General features: G+C 38.8%; 1 protein-coding gene across 14 annotated transcripts in view; it reads right to left on the reverse strand.

Annotated features, from left to right (window-relative positions):
• Positions 1-16,476, reverse strand: part of PPFIBP2 (PPFIA binding protein 2) — a 100,092-nt gene that overhangs the window by 49,712 nt on the left and 33,904 nt on the right. For 2 of the 14 annotated variants that reach the window (XM_015631057.3, XM_015631055.3), the window contains exon 1: positions 4,939-6,089. The exons of 9 other annotated variants lie outside the window; for them this stretch is intronic. In XM_015631057.3, the coding sequence (XP_015486543.1) occupies positions 4,939-4,986 (48 nt within the window). In that variant the 5' untranslated portion in view covers positions 4,987-6,089. Of the gene's footprint in view, positions 1-4,490; positions 4,599-4,624; positions 4,735-4,938; positions 6,090-16,476 lie in introns of those variants that run through there. 3 more of the 14 variants (XM_033514910.1, XM_019007024.2, XM_015631056.3) reach the window with 3 other exon arrangements.

Consider the following 16,476-nt stretch of genomic DNA (forward strand, 5'->3'; position numbering starts at 1 on the left):
TCCTGATCCCTCTGCAGAGCCTTCCTCCCTCCAGCCTGCCCAGATCCCTCTGCAGAGCCTTCCTCCCTCCAGCCCCTTCTGATCCCTCTGCAGAGCCTTCCTCCCTCCAGCCCATCCTGATCCCTCTGCAGAGCCTTCCTCCCTCCAGCCCATCCCTACAGATCCCTCTGCAGAGCCTTCCTCCCTCCAGCTCATCCTGATCCCTCTGCAGAGCCTTCCTCCCTCCAGCCCATCCCTACAGATCCCTCTACAGAGCCTTCCTCCCTCCAGCCCATCCAGACCCCTCTGCAGAGCCTTCCTCCCTCCAGCAGATCAACTCTCCCACCCAGCTCGGTGTTACCCTTGTTCTTGCTGTGGGTGCACTCAATCCCCTCATCCAGATCATCAATAAAGACGCCCAAAAGCGCTGGGTCCAACTCTGATCCCCAGGGAACAGCACTGGTGACAGTGTCCTGTCCTCCCTGTCAGGACATCCAGCCAGGTTTTGCCCACTGAAAAAGCACACAGGAAACCAGGAGCTGCAAAACAGTTTTTTTGGAGCACCTGCGTTACAGTCTCCTCAACAATTTTGATTACACTTTAGTGCCCATCAGATGGCAAAAGATATTAACATAAAACATTTCCTGGAACAGTTCCAAATCAGCTGTTTCTCACAGTTCTAGAAAAAGAAAAGAAAAATAACTCTTTCCTTTTAATTTTTCTTTTTCTGGTCAAAAAGCATTCCATCACCTGCTTTATGTTCTTCATTTTTATTTTCCAAATCTCTCTTTGGAATGTGCTCCCTGATTTAATATGAAAATAATATTGGAAACTTGCTGGGAAGTTCTAAGTATCACTTGCATGGTCCAGTCATTACTGAGTCCCCTTCCAAGAAAAGGAATTGAATTTTCCTTCTCATGTGACACACACACAGAAAAAAATCAGACTTTGGAGAACAATTCAATAGCTTTGATATAAAATGGGGATAAATCAGTAAAAGTATCAAAGGATATGTCAAGAAACGTTGTTCAGTTGATGTTCTCCTTGTGTGTGCCTTTTCAGCACCAGGAATCTCCAACACAGCCAATTTTAATCCTAACCCCACCAACCTCTGAAGCTGGTCAGCAATCTGTGACTCAGAAATCTGTCACAAACACCACGGATTCACCCTGGGCTGGGGAGGAGCTGGGAAAAGAAAGCTGGCAGTCGGCTAAAGTGGTGATTTGGGAGCTTTTTCAGCAAGTCACCCTCCTCTTTGAGGAGACAGATTATATCATAACCCTCCTCTCTTCCTTAGCCACATAAACCACCTTCAGCCCACTGATAATTGAATAGGATGCCTGTGGCATTGTATTAATGGGGAGGATTGGGGACATGCTTGGTTTGGTGGCTTTTTCTGAAGTTTGGAAGCTGAAAGGAAGGAGTAGGGCCAGCAGAGTGCAGCCAGTCAGCACCTCAGAGCTGGAAAATTCACACTGCAGACTCTTCCCAGCCTATTTCAGTCACAATATTTAGGAGTGTGTGGTCTTTCCACCTCTGTAGTGCTGTTTTTGCTCTCCAGAATGATGTTCTGAGTCACAAGGAGTTGTACTGCAACGAGTGGTGAGTGAGCAGCTTGCACAAAAAACATTTTTATTTGCATCTGACTATGGATGCAATACAAATTTAATCTCTTGTCATGTTAGTGCTACCTCAGATACACACCCCTGGGCATTCTCAGCTACCTGAGAGGAGGAGGAGAAGGCTGGGAAGTGATTTCTGGATCTATAATTCTTGCCTTTCATCTGAAGGCAATTAGTAAATCAACAGCAGGGTTTTTTATTTGCCATTGTTACTGGTTGGTGAAATGAAAGTGGCAGTCACTTGGAAAAAGCTGACAGTGCACAGTCTGAAGCTAAGCAAAGACAGAGCTAGGTAAATTTTGGTAGTCCTTACACCAAATGAATTTTATCCAGATAATTTTTCTGAAAATTAATACTCATTTTATTCCTCCCTCCAGGAGGAATAAGAGTTATGTGTCTTAAAAGAAAATATCCTTACAGGAGTCATGAGTTTCACCTTCAATACCTTGAATTTAATGGCTACATCATGGGTTTGATCACTCAGCCTCTTGCTGGTACAGGTTAAGAATCTCCTCCAGAAAAAAGGAAGGCATGAAACCAACTTAACACCAATTTCAGGCCAGCCATCATCTCTGTGCTGTGCTGCTTGCACTGAATATTAGCATTTATATTAATCATTTTGGGCTATAACTACATGTCTACGTACCAAAATGTGGGTTGTGCTGTTTATATTTGGAATGGTGTCTTCCAATTAAGGGTGGGAAGACAAGAATAAAATACCAGGATAACACAAAATTGCACATGAATCCCAAATCCCTTGGGAGAACAAAAGAACATTTGTTAAAAACCAGACACTTTCAGGTAGTGGGGCCATCTCAGGTCCTTTAATTTGCAGCAGAAACTTTTCAGAGATCCACACTCAGGCCCTGTGAAGGAACCCAGCATTAATTACCTGCAAAACACTTACCCCAGGCTGCCCACCAGTGCTTTCTGACTGTGCTGTGAATTAAGAAGTACGATGTTTATACACAAGGAATTTTCCCTGTCCTCCTTCCCTGGCTCTGCCCACCTGCTCTCAGGTTTTGTTGCCCTCTTTGTCCATCCCTCTGGCCATTCTTGGCCCACAGGTCCTGCTGACACCAATGAAGTGCAATGGGAAGAACTGAAATGAGGCAGATTTATCCAGTTGGAGTTAAATAATGCTTTTTCCCCTGCTGCTGCTGCTGCAAGGTGCTGCTCTACACATTTTGTTACTGCTTAAAACCAGGCCCTCTGTCCTGAGCATCCAAAACCAGCAGCTGTATCTGTTGTTTTGCCCGCCTGGATCTCGTGATTTTTGCTTCTGTTTGCTGCCCCAACCCAGCCCGAGCCACAGACACCACACAAAGCCAGCCCAGCCAAACCCTGCAACATCAAAACCCATCTGGGTCCCTGAAGTGATTTCTGCTAATGCTGAAATTCGAGCCAGCTCTGGCGTACTTGGCCAAGGCTTTGTGGAAGTCTGTTGCAGTTTTTCTCTGTTAAATGCCGTGTGTTACTCTGAAAGCAACTCCTAATTTTATTATCAGCCAAAGAGCAACAGTTTATGCTTGCAGGAATTGGAATCTTTATGTGCTGTAACATTCAGGGCCAGACCCTGGGACTCTTGGACGGGGGAACTGAATGAACAACTTTGATTGATGCAGCTTTTTTGGTTTCTAAATCACTTGTCCAATGAATCTGGGAGCAGACAGCTTAAATTCTCCTGGGAACAGTGCAAGATCTCTTTCAGTCCTGCTTCACCCCTTTAAAGAGCTTGCAAGGAGAAGCAGCAGTATTGATATTCTGCTTTATGTACCTGAGAGAAAGGGAATTACACACAACAGCAGCAGGAGTATTATTAATTCCTGTAAAATCTTGTGCCACCTTTGAACAGCGCATCCTTTCTGAACACAGCCCACAGGCTGATGGCAGCAGACCTCATTAACCTTTTTGTTAGCAAATCTGTCTTTACAGAAATGAAATTTCTGTAAATTTCATTTTAAAAAAATTCATTGTAAAAAAAAAAAAAAGCAGGAGAGGCAGACAATCCGTATCTGTAACCTCATTTAAATAGCAAATTAATATGTGAGCTCAAGATATATATTTTTTAAAGAGGTAATTAGCTTTAACTGCACAGAGCACAGGTTAAACTAATAGCATAAAGTTACCAGCAGATACTTCCTGTTGTCTCCTCACTATCCACTCACTTCCCATTTAATCCCCTCCACAGACACACTCCAGAAATGTGAAAGTTTCCAGAATCTGATGCAAATATTTGGTAAATTAACTTCAGGATTCTCGTTAAATCTCAGTCTCCTTAAAGGCTGACACACCATTAATATTTTAATATTAATATTTTACACTTATTCAAGAAACTACCCAAAATAAACATTCCTAATCACATTTTACATTAGAATTGACAGCTATTTTATGTTTATACAGCCAGCAAAAACCCAAGAGAGCATTCTAAAAGAAATTAATAGAAGTATTTATGTGTGTATACATATAGACAGAATTTGCAGGAAAAGCACACACAGGTTAGAGCAGATTTTAAAGGAATAAAGAGAGAATGTGCTTCCTTAGTGACTCACAATTAAATCCATATTCTAGTTTAAAACCCAGCCTGTCCTGAGGGATCTAGTCACACCCCATTCATGGATTTTTCTAACACTGAAAAATAAATACTTAAAACATAAAACCTAAAAGCTGACAGAAACAAAGTGATTTTTTTTTTCAAAGTGATGAGAGAACTGCACAAACCCACTTTTTCTTCTAAAAAAAAACCCCAAAAACAAAAGGAAGACAAAAACAACTTCATGCAGTAAATCTATGTCTGGGCAGCTCATCAACAAAATGAACTTTTTTAAAAAACAACCACATATTTTTAGCAGAATAACAGGCACAGAAGAAAACCAGCACCATTTTTACCCGAGACAAAGGCATCCCGAAAGGTCTCCCAGAGTTACCCCGATGAAGATTCTCTTAAGGGAGGAGCTGGTGCAGAAAACCTTTCCCTTTAAAGCACGACATGGGAATCTTCCCTTTCTTTTGCTATACGTTACCATGCGGGATTTGTTTTGTTGCACTGCAATCCCCGGAAGGCACAAGCACTTGCCAGAATCTATTGCCATTTGCTCCAAGTTTGATCCTAGAGTTTCATTTTTAAAGACAAAGACAGCTGATTTTCTTCCCCCCTCCCTAAGCCTCCTCCTCCTCCACCAAGGCACGTCTTTAATTCACTTCTCATGAGGAAACTCACACCATTTAAAGCCTGAGGCGCTGAATGAATTTCCTTTCTCACGACAAGAGAATCCTCACCAAGATTTTGCCAAATGTGCGTTTAGAAAGTGAAAACAAAGCCCAGCAAATCACTTACCCTCTTTAGCCACGTGAAGTGCTTGTAAATATCAATCTCAGCATCCATGCTTTGGGCCCATCTCAGCAGTCACATTCCCAGGGTTAAAGGAAACTTTTGGTAGCAAGCGCTCTGCTTTGTTCTACAGGATGTAGCTGCGATTTCTTCTCCTTTCAACCCTCAACTTCTGAAATCTTCAATGCCTGCTCATATTTTCAGCTGAATCCCCTGCCCCTGTCCCACAGCCTTATCCCAAAGGCTTCTCACAGATGTGTATATATAACACAGAACTGTATAAACTTCAGGCTCCCCCCCAAACATCTGGTTTTTTTAAACAGCAGCTCGCTTAGCAGCACGAACAATGCAACCCTGAAAACACCCAAAAGATAACTTGCTAAATGATCTTTAAAAAAGGATCTTTCAAGAACAGCATAAAACTGCAGGAACTGTTCCCCTTTAATGTTGAATTAACAAGCTAAAAATTATTAAGCTGTCACTGAGAAACTATTCTCAAGTAATTCTTTCTCTGGCTTTCTGTTTCAAGAGTGGCTGGAACTCATTACCAAAGACCCCCTATTTCCTGTCTCTGTTCTACTCCCTGTTTATCGTAACACTACTCAGCCTTCTCAGTTTATTTCAGGCTCAGACTAAACCTAAAAATAAGTTCTGCTCTTTGAATTACTAGCCTGTCCTCTCAAAAGACATTATAAAAGGGGAGGAATTCAAGGACGATCCTGCGAATAAGATAATGATCCCATAAAACACTGCTCTTGCCAAAGAGGCGATTTTCCATCCCAGCAGAGGATGATGATACCCTTCCAAGATCTTTGTCTGCTCCTGCTGAAGCTGAAATCTCCCAGCATGGCAACTTTTCAAACTTGCAACACCGAGATAAACGCGTGTGCAACGCAACGCTCTGGCAAGAAGGGGAGTTTGAAGTGCTGCCTGTAATTGCGGTGTCCTCTAGTGCCTCCACACAGCAGTTATCCATAACTTCTCATTTTTCCCAACAAGCTCCAGTTTCCAGTGCTGTTTCTCCCTCTAGTTCAAAGTGGCTTTGGCCTTGAATGAGGCGGAATTGTTACAGCAGTTGAGCAGATTGTTACACGCACAAGAACAGCTTGGGCTCTTGTCCTTTTGTCCTCTTGGGACCCAAAGGCAGCTGCCCCCAAGGAATCTTCGTGCTCATCCCAGAACATTTGCTCATCTCCTCACTGCCTTCAGATCCTGCCCTGGGCTCAGGGAGCAGCAAAGCAGGGTTTGGAAGAGGCAGCGTCAAAGCTGCCCACGTTACTCACAAAGGACACAAAGTCTGAAGCTGTAAAAAGCCTTTCCTCCAGGGACCTGCCTCGCTCAGGCACCTGCCCCCTTCCAGACTGGGGGAGTCACAGATACGTGACAAAATTTCTTCAAGGGGATGTGGGTTTTTAATATTTCAGCCACTCTTGGTCCTTTTGACCTGAAGTTGCTCTTTTGAGAACCTCCCACAACACAAAGTAAGAGGGAAGGATATAAACCGAAGCTTTCAGTTCCCTTCATATTTATTATCTGTTCTTAAAGTAATACGACAAGAAAAACATGACAATTTTTAGCAAGGCAGTGCTACAGGTCTGCTAAAGGTGCTGGGATACCTAAAATCACCAGTAAATGTGAGCAGAAAAGAAATGTCCATTTCCAAAAGCAATGCTATGAGACAGATCTGGCTTGGGCTGCCCTGAGCATAGAATATGCTTATCTTATGCTGTCTGAAAGTGGATGGGAGCAGTTATTTCTTGAATAGCTCACACTATCTGGCAAAAAAAATCTTAATGCATTAGGAACAATGCATTAAAATAAATTTTAATACCTAGTAGAGTACATTCCCCAGTTCATGACAGCCTCCATGGAGAAAGCTGGAGACTGAATAGGATTTGTCTTGACATTAAACATGAATGCACAACAGTATAAAGCATTTTTTTTTCCCTCAAAAAAACCTGTTATCTAATTATGGAGATCAACAAATACATCAAATTTTGTCTCTCAGCATTGCATCTCCCATGGTATCATCACTATGGTGCCTGGAGTCCCACATTTCATCCATTCCAAAGCACTGGCTCTGAGACTCCCATCTCAGCCTTATTCAGGGAAGAAGGAAATAGCTCTCTCAAAACATTCCACCACACTTTATCAACCAATGATTGTGGCTTTTTATTTCAAAAACTACAGAAATACTGTGTTACTAAACTTCCTAGTGCCCCAGTGTGGCATCTGCATGTAGGGCAGTGTCCATTTCTCCTTTTAAGAGGATTAAAAATGACAACATACCTTACTTCTGCCTCGTCACTTGTGCTGGAGTTCATGAAAAGGCGTCTTGACTTCTGCTAGTCATTCTTCCTGATTTAAAGGTGAGTGTCTGAATTTTCTGCATCTTATCAGCCAGAATGTTGACAGCATACATTCCAGACAGTCACATGCTTGCTGGGAGCCTGTCACCTGCACACACTGAACTTTACATCCTGCTTGAGCTTTGGCCTCTCAGAAGCCAGCTGAATGTAAATCACTTGCCCCAGATTTGCTTGGAATGCTCTTCCATTTCACTGGGAAAGCAGGTTAGCTCCTCTGGGCAGTGTGAAAATAAGGAAAAAGAGTTGCAACCTCAGGATTGTTTCATCAGCTGTATGTTTTTTCTTATTTTCAGGAAATCCATGTCTGTGTGCAGCTCTTCACTGAGCACCAGTTTCTGGGTCAGTGGAGAGCTAAAAAACAAAGAAGCAGCCCCCTGGCTTCCACTGCAGAACCACCAGCCTCAAGGGTTACCCCAGAGTGAGACTGATCCAGCTTTTGCTCTCTCACCCCCATTAAATTGTGTTTTCTCCAGCGCTGTCTCCAAAAATGGAAGAACACACACACATCATGGCAACACAAATGCGACGTAGGGCGGTAAAATATTTCAAGTTAGCAAAGTTTATGTGCTCCATAAGCTGCATGAGAACCCATCAGGCTTTATTCACCAGCTCCATACTTCCATAGAAAATTGATTGGACTAAAAACTCCCTTTGCAGAACACCAGAGGTGCCAGCCCAAGAGCTTCTGTGCTGATACACGAGCCACAAACCCACCCAGATAAATGAGCCATGACTTTTAGTCAGCATGTCAAGCCCTCCAAACAAGGCTTGAAGCCACTTTTAAATAGTAAACACCCTGCAAGAGCTTTGAAACTGAAAGCAGCAAAGCTTCTCGTGTCCCTCCATTCCTGTCTATGAAGAGGCAAGAAAACATGCAGAAATCCTCTTAGAATTGTGGAGGGAAAGGTCCTGTCTGGTGTTTTCCCTCTTCTACCAACACTGAGCTGAAGAAGCACAGAGCTGTTTGCTTTTCCACCACTTTTCCCCCTCTTTCTCCCACCCAGCTAGGGCCCTATGGACACTAAAAATTTTAGCAATTTTACTTTTTATTTGTGATAAAATACAGGTTTTGGTGCAGCACAAATGCAAATGGCCAATTGTGTTCTTCTATTGCCTCTGGATCTCCTGGGAAATTCGAGGGCAAAGGAACAGGAGGAATCAGAGCAGTCCTCCAGGTCTTTATTTTCATCAATAACTTACAGATTGTTCTGGTTTCAAACCCCACCAGCCCCTAAAAACACTACAAGAACTCTCTTAGTCCAAGAAATGAAGTGTCTGGGTTTGCATCCTCCCAGCCTCATCAGGGGAGCCCAGGGAGGATGGACATGCCACAAAAATTTACTCTTCCCAAGAATTATTATCAACTTTTCCTACATCTCTTCCTCTGTGTTTTCTTTTTTTTTTTCCCTCCCCCAGTCCTGGTGTCTGGGCTGCTTTGAAAACAAAAGGATTACGACCAGATCTTAAAAGGGGAAAATATTTTCAGCCAATTCTCATGCCTCATTCTCGTGTGCAGAAAAATGTGAGAGCTTCAGAGCGAAAAAAGAGGGAGAAAATATGGGAATAGCTGTGTATAAAGAAACCCAGGCCATTTGTGCAGAAGACAGTGGAGGAAGAAATCCCTTTTTCATGGCAAAAATGGCTTCAGGAATCTAGATGAAATATTTCCAGCAAGAAAATTTGTCTTAGGATCTTAATTGCTTGACTGACTGATAATGCCTACGTGACAGAGAAAGAAGAAACTCTTGGAACAAGGTTAAAAAAATACCCTGCATTCTGTAGATGAGCATGTTTGCTTTGCTTGTGATAATTAAAGAAAAATACACAATATCCTGGGAAACAGTCAAGAAATAACATTTTGCAGATGCACAAACAAATAATGCTTTCCCAGCATAAATGCACTCAATCCTAATGCCTTAATTCTTTGATTAGAATCAAGAATTGGACTTGACTTGGATTGAAAGAGATTTAGATGGTGATTAGTTAGTTCCCCATGGTAACCCTCACCCTTATTCCACCTTGGAACTCTTGCAGCAGGTGCTGCCATCCCTGGAGCCATTCCCGTATCCCAAATTCCCAGCACTGGGAATTCCCTCTGCTCACAGCTCCAGCAATGAGCAGCTCCCTTCCCTTGGCACAAGGAATGCTCTGGGATGAGCTTGCTGCCTGTTAACACATCCACACACTTCTGCACATTCTTGGCACTTTCACACATTCCTCACCCTGTGCTGGAATAATTTGTCCAGCCCAAGTTCTACAAGAACTCTGCCTTTTTATTATTTTTTTTTTTTTTGAGCAAAACTTATTTAGAAGAGAACAAAACTGAGTTCTCTGTTTTCACATCAAATCTAAAAAATATTTTCTGTTTAACAGACCATCAACATCACTGTGAACACTTCCCCCAGCTGTGTGCAGAGTACACAAAGAAAATAATTAAAGATACGTATTTTCATCCCACCCCACAACACATTATAATGGGTCAGGTTTAGTTTCCTGTCTCAAATGCTTCAAAGCTCTGCTGAAACTGCTAAACCTGCAATAAAGAAATAAATATGAGACATTTGGAGCAGGATATTTACCAAATATTTTCACACCAGGTAACAGTTTGCCTCTCCTCGCTATGATGAGCATCAGGCTTCTCTCTTTTAAATTGCAGAATGGAAAAAATAGTAAAAAAAACCCTCCCAAAATAGCATAAATGGCAGATACACAAAATTTACAGATTTTGTAAATATTGTACAAATATAAAATTTACAAATCCTTATTTCTGATAAGGAGTATACAATTATTTCTATTACAAAATTATTTTATTGTATATAAATATTTATATATTTATAATATATAATAATAAAATATTAACAATATAAGTCGAAATAATAAATATTTATAAATATATATTTTAAATTATTTTATTATATATAAATTATTTTAATTTTTTTTGTAAGTATTTCATTACTGAGGAAAGTTAAGCACATTGTTTCCAACTTCTGGAAAAGAATAGGGTGCAAACATACAATTTAGACAATTAATAAATTTAGACAATATGTACAAAATAAGAAGGGTTTTTTCCCATTTTTGAATGGTCACAAAGGCTGAAAAAATATTTAGTTTCATGTTATTAGCATACTAATCCAAAAGAAAATGAAATAACTTTGTTGTGGAAACAATCTTGTTGTGTTTGTCATAACTGATTAGATTTAGCAAATTTCAATAGGTCAGCCTAGTGAAATGTGAATAGGGGTTACATAGATAAATACTTCAAAATTTATTCAAATAAAGCCTCTAAATCAACTCAGGGACCTTTTAAAACTGAATTTTGTCTCCAGTTTCTCTAGGCAGCCTCTACACCTTCTCTGTCAGCACCATTGTTTAAGGAAACAATTATCTCTTACCAATCTCTCTGCTAATTACTCCATGGAAAACATTTTCCAACGTTTCCTTTAGCTCCACTTAAACAAGACATTTATGTACTGATGTTTGCTGAGTGAATACAGTGTACAACATTTAAAACAGTGAAAATGAATGCAGCTGGGGATTCTAGTGGGAGATCAGGATGGAAAAGGGGCTCTGTGCATTTCTTCAGACACAAAAGGAAAATGAACTGATTCAGCCACTCAGTGCAAAGGAAGGTGATGAAGCCAAGAGCTGAACGAGACTTGTACAAGTGGAACAGAATAAATCCTATTTTTGAAGGAAAATGTGCAGTTTCTGTATAAAATCATGGCTTCCTATGGAGTATTCCACTGACAGCATCAAGGTGTGGATAGGCCAAGTAGCTGAGGATTGCACCTGAGGGCAAACTTCACATATCTACCTTGAAATCTTGGAAAACTTACATAAAATACATAAACCCTGCTGTTGCAGCAGGAATATCACCTCTGCTCCATCAGCCTCAGGCCATAACTCAGTCCTGTTCAAGCACTTCTGGTCACTGTGCTTTAAGCTGGCTCTGTTAAACATTACTGATCGTTACCAGGGTGAAAGAAAATGACATTTTTAGAGAGGGATCTAAGTCAGTTCTATCCACTGCAAAACTCTTTTAAACTACTCATAGTTCTTCATGTACTGGAGACCTTCTTAATTCTGAGAGCTGCTACAGTGAGCAGTCAGAGGTGATGGGGCTGGGTCCCAGACAAACCAGCCCCAGAACATTGGAAAAAATATATTTTTATTAAAAAAATTAATAAAAATATATATTTTAAAAATATATTTTATATTATATATTTAAATAAAATATATTTTTAATTTTTTTTCTAATTTTAGAAACATTTTAGAATGTTGGTTTAGAAAAGTTCCATGCGAGCTCTGTGCAGCAGCAGTGTCTCCAAGGCTCTCTCTAGCACTCATAAATGACTGAACACTTCTCTGCTGGCTCTGGGGTGCTGTGGATTGCTCTGAAACACTTGGGGAACTCTGAGAGAGCCAGATTTTCCAGTTCAGACCTTCCTTGCATCATCAGTTCACCTCACTGCAGCCCTGCCAGGGCTGGGATATTCAACTTCCAACCCCTCATCCTCCCCAGAAAACAGAACCCATCTCACGTTTCAGGCTGGCAAAAATAAACACGAATTCTTATGGAATGACTGCTTCTCCAGGCTGTCCCAAGCAGGCTCTGCTGCTCCCTTTTCAATGTAACACGTGTTAATATTCCTTGGCAGAGGGGAGATTCAGCTATAAATATCTCCAGCAGCCGAGATCTGCAGTCAGATCTACCAGCAGATAAATACCCTGCCTTTATCTGGTGCTGCTCATTCCCTTCCCACTCAGCTGCTGCTGAAAAATGCTATTGAGACTTTTATGAAAGCATGTTTTTAAATGCATGGAAGTGCCCTGAACTCAGTCATTTTCTGCCTTTCTTCTGGAAGCACAGCCCTGTGGAATGAATCTTGGACAAAAGTGAAATAGAGAGGCTGGTGATTGGGTTTCACTAGAGCACTTTAACACATGCTTAAAATAAAACTTTGAAGTGACTTCAAAACTCCACAAGCTCCATCAAGTCAGAGTTCTGAACTGAGCTTTAATTCATGTCTTTGGGAAGATACTGGGGAAAAATATTCCTTGGTTTTAATCCTCAGTGGAAGCAATCTTCTTGAAACGTTAATTATGAACAAATAGCAATCAGGACTGTAAGGAATTTATCCTGTTTCTGCTAAAAAGTCTCTGGTTTTACCACTAAAGAACAGATCTTCAAAAGAAACAGAACACAGCACATATCATAAGGCAAATCACATTCTATTAAAAACTGCCTCTACCCCAAGTTCCTTTATTTCTTCTGCTCTTATTTCCTCAGATTGAGAATATTTAGAAAGATTTTCAGAGTCAAGCTTCCAAAAAACCTTTGAGCAATCAGGAAAATACTACTGAGTTTTCAAGAACTGGCATTTTAAGGCTCATTATGTAAACTACATGATGATTTGTTTTAAATATACATGTTCCCCTAGGAGGAAAATCATGTTTTGCCATCCTGAAAATGAGGCTTAAGACACAAATGTTCCTTTTTACCCAAAAAAGGATTCCATAAAGGTGGATATAGAATAAAACCCAGGATGAACAGTGTGGAAATTCATTTAGGGTTATGAGACTGTAACTAAATACATTTTCTTGTAGCTCACAAATTGTCCCTGCAGCAGTTAATTTTTAATGCTGAAATTACTATCTGCTTTGTGATAGCTCACGTGGTCACTGGCAATACTGAAATATTTAACAAGAAACACTGACACTCTCCACAAATTTGTTTTTTATGAACTCTCCCAGATAATCTCCAGGTCTTTGTGTTGTTTCTAAGGCCAAAGAATTTACAATCATAAAGCCATGTAAAACACTTCAGATGTTCTCTTTGAGGTAAAAGTTTTTAACACAATTCTTAAGTAGTTAAAAGTCTATAATTAATCATGTTTTCCTCCATTTTAGGTTTGTCAAAAGATTTGTGCAGCTAATATTTTTATAGCAGCTATAAAATCCTCATTCTATGCAGCACAGAATATTTTTAAATCCATTGCTCACTTTGTCAAACCTGTTTCATGTCTCAAAGCAGGGACAGCACAGTCACTGTGTCCAGTTCTTCTGTGAACCCAGAACCTGAATTGTTCACAGATCCCAGACCACAGAAAATACAAAAAAAAATGATCTTTTCACAAAGAACACCTTTAGTTCAACAGATGCCTCTGTCTTAGAGGAAGCACCAAATCACCAATGGCTCCATAAAGAAATAGAATTAAGCATCTGCTCTCAAAGGAGTTAAAAGGGAAGGTAATATCAGATATAAAACATGATTCCTGAAGTTCTCCTATTCTAACCATGTCTAAATTTTCCCATATCTTTGGTATTCACAGCTAGAGCAGATGGAACAAAGAATATAAAAGTTAAAAGTAGTTAAAAAACAAGTTAAATTATTAAAATGATAAAAACTAATTTAAAAAACAAATTAATCAGAAGCACCACTTGTTGATATTTGATTCCTGATAAATTCCAGGCTTTGGTGCTGTGGGCCTGAAGGAGGGTGAGCCCAGCTGTAATATCCATAATCACCACACAAACTTCCTGACTGACCACTGATAACCCCTGGCTGAACTCCACAGCCTTTACTCATTTATTTGAGGTGTAGTTCAGCACATTAAGTGGAAATTCCCAAAGCTCCAAAGCCACCTGAGTTGTGAGGCCAAGGGACAGTTCCTGCAGAGGTTATTTTCCTCTCTGATCTCTGGTTTCTAGATGTAATTCCAATAAAAACAGCACAGAAAGAAAGAGGATTCAGCCACTTTCCTGTGAGCTGCAATCCCAAACCCTGCCCCTTTCCATTAGAATTTCCATTTCTATTCCATCAGAATGCATTAGAATACAAAGTTTGTGTTCTTGATTAGCCATGGCAGCTGAAATGATTTTTAATACAATTTTCAACCACACACTGAAGTGATGGAGAATAACAAACTTTTCTAGAAAAAAACATAATTATCTGCTTTCAAAACTATGAAATGGCTTTTTGTATCTTTAGTTTCTAATGTCTGCCTAATCAGGGGAAACTGGGAATGTTTTTGGGGCCCATCTGAGTAAAATGTTATAAAAAAACCAATTGCTGTAGTCTCTGAACCTGTCCAGTGAAATGCTAGAGCAGCTCTCCAGCTTCAAAGGAAAGTGCATGGACCCCAAAAATAAACAGATGTGGAATTAATCACCCACAGAAGAAAATCACTTATATTTATATTAATAATTAAGTAATATATAATAGAATCTATATCATAATATTATATATAAGATATATTATACATTTTTATATACATGTTGTATAATATATATTTTATATATTTTTATATATAATTTATATATATTTTTATATGTAATTTTATATATTTATATAAAATATATACTTTATATATATTTATATCTATTTATCAATTTTAGATATACATATTTATATATACATATATATTTATATATACATATTTATGCATGTGTTCATATATTATAGATATAATTTTATGTATATTTATATATAATATATTTAATATATAAATAGTTATACATACATAAATATTTATACATATATATATTATATAATATATATTATTGAATATATAGTAAACATATATTTGTATATCTAATATATATAATATATGAATATCTATACAGACATAAATATATATAATTATATTATATTATATTATATTATGTTATATTATATTATATTATATTATATTATATCATATTATTATATAGTATGTTATAATATATTATAGTATATTATAATATTTTATAATATATTATATATGTATTTTACATATATAACATATAAAATATAGAAATATTTATACAAACATAAATATTTTATATGTATTATAATTACATATAATATATTATAATATATTATTATCTATTCAATATAGTCACTTATATTAATCACATAACATTTCTGGCTGTTATTTGCCCTGTAACAACTCTAAACAATAAAATCTCAAAGGAATCACTTCAGCATTCTCTGTTTTTCACCTGAATTTCACAAGCAGGGTTTGCTGCCATTCAATTCCTGCTGCTGACATTAAACCCTGGGTTATGTACAATTCAAAGTAACTCCAAATCTCTGTGCTCACTAACAGCCTGCACTTCAGATAAAGGTTCACAAGAACACATTCCACAAGGGAGGAGTTTTTTAATGATACCCCAGAATTTCACAGAGGAACCATCCCCAAACTCCTTTTGAGGCTTCCAGAGTGAATGGATTCACTGAGATGCAGAATCCTCATTCTTTAGAACTCTCTGCCTCAGCTGTCCTGACACACAACACATATTAAGTGTTATATTTCACAGCTCTGGGCTGGAAAGAAGGAAATTTCAGTCCATGAAATACATATTCCATTTCATATTCCATTTCATATTCCATTCCATTGAAATGAGCTGAAATTTATCACAGTTCTTCCACAGAAATTATCTGAATGCTTGAAAATTATTTACATTTAAAGATAAGTATATTTAAATATTTATATTTCAAATTCTTATGTTTAACGAAATATAAGAAAGGTCTTTAAATACATAAAATCACTATCCATTTTAAAATAACAGTCACAGCAACAACACACTTCCCTCTCTCCATGCAGAGCAGTGTGAAATATTTTAAAACCATATTTTATCTCTACCAGCTGCACTAGAGATACTCCAAACCACATCTCCCCTGTTTTCTTGGCTCTGAATCCAGACTGCCCCGTTGCTTTGTCAAATCAATGCTGATCTTGATACAGACCCAATTTTGCTGTGAATAGCTCTGAAAATTCTTCATTTATGCACTAAACTCATCTCTTAGCTATCACAGAGATTAGAAAAATCATTACAATTTCTGCTGAGGTGAGCATTCTCCAAGAGCTGGCCTGAGGATGTCTAAATCCAAAATGTAATGCTTTAAATCCAAATTAAATTTATATCCAAATTAAGCTGGTACCAAACTCTGGCTCCTTTCTCTCACATGGGCCCAGAGGATTTTCCAGCTGCAGAGTGTGAACAGAGCCACAGCAGGTGTGAACACCAAACCTGAGCTCCTGAAAAACTCCAGGAAAGTCATGTGCACTGACAAAGGCAGAAGAAAAAGAAGAAAAAAAGGAAAAGGAAAAGGAAAAGGAAAAGGAAAAGGAAAAGGAAAAGGAAAAGGAAAAGGAAAAGGAAAAGGAAAAGGAAAAGGAAAAGGAAAAGG

This window comes from Parus major, chromosome 5 (genome assembly GCF_001522545.3).
Source record: "Parus major isolate Abel chromosome 5, Parus_major1.1, whole genome shotgun sequence".
NCBI lineage: Eukaryota > Metazoa > Chordata > Aves > Passeriformes > Paridae > Parus > Parus major.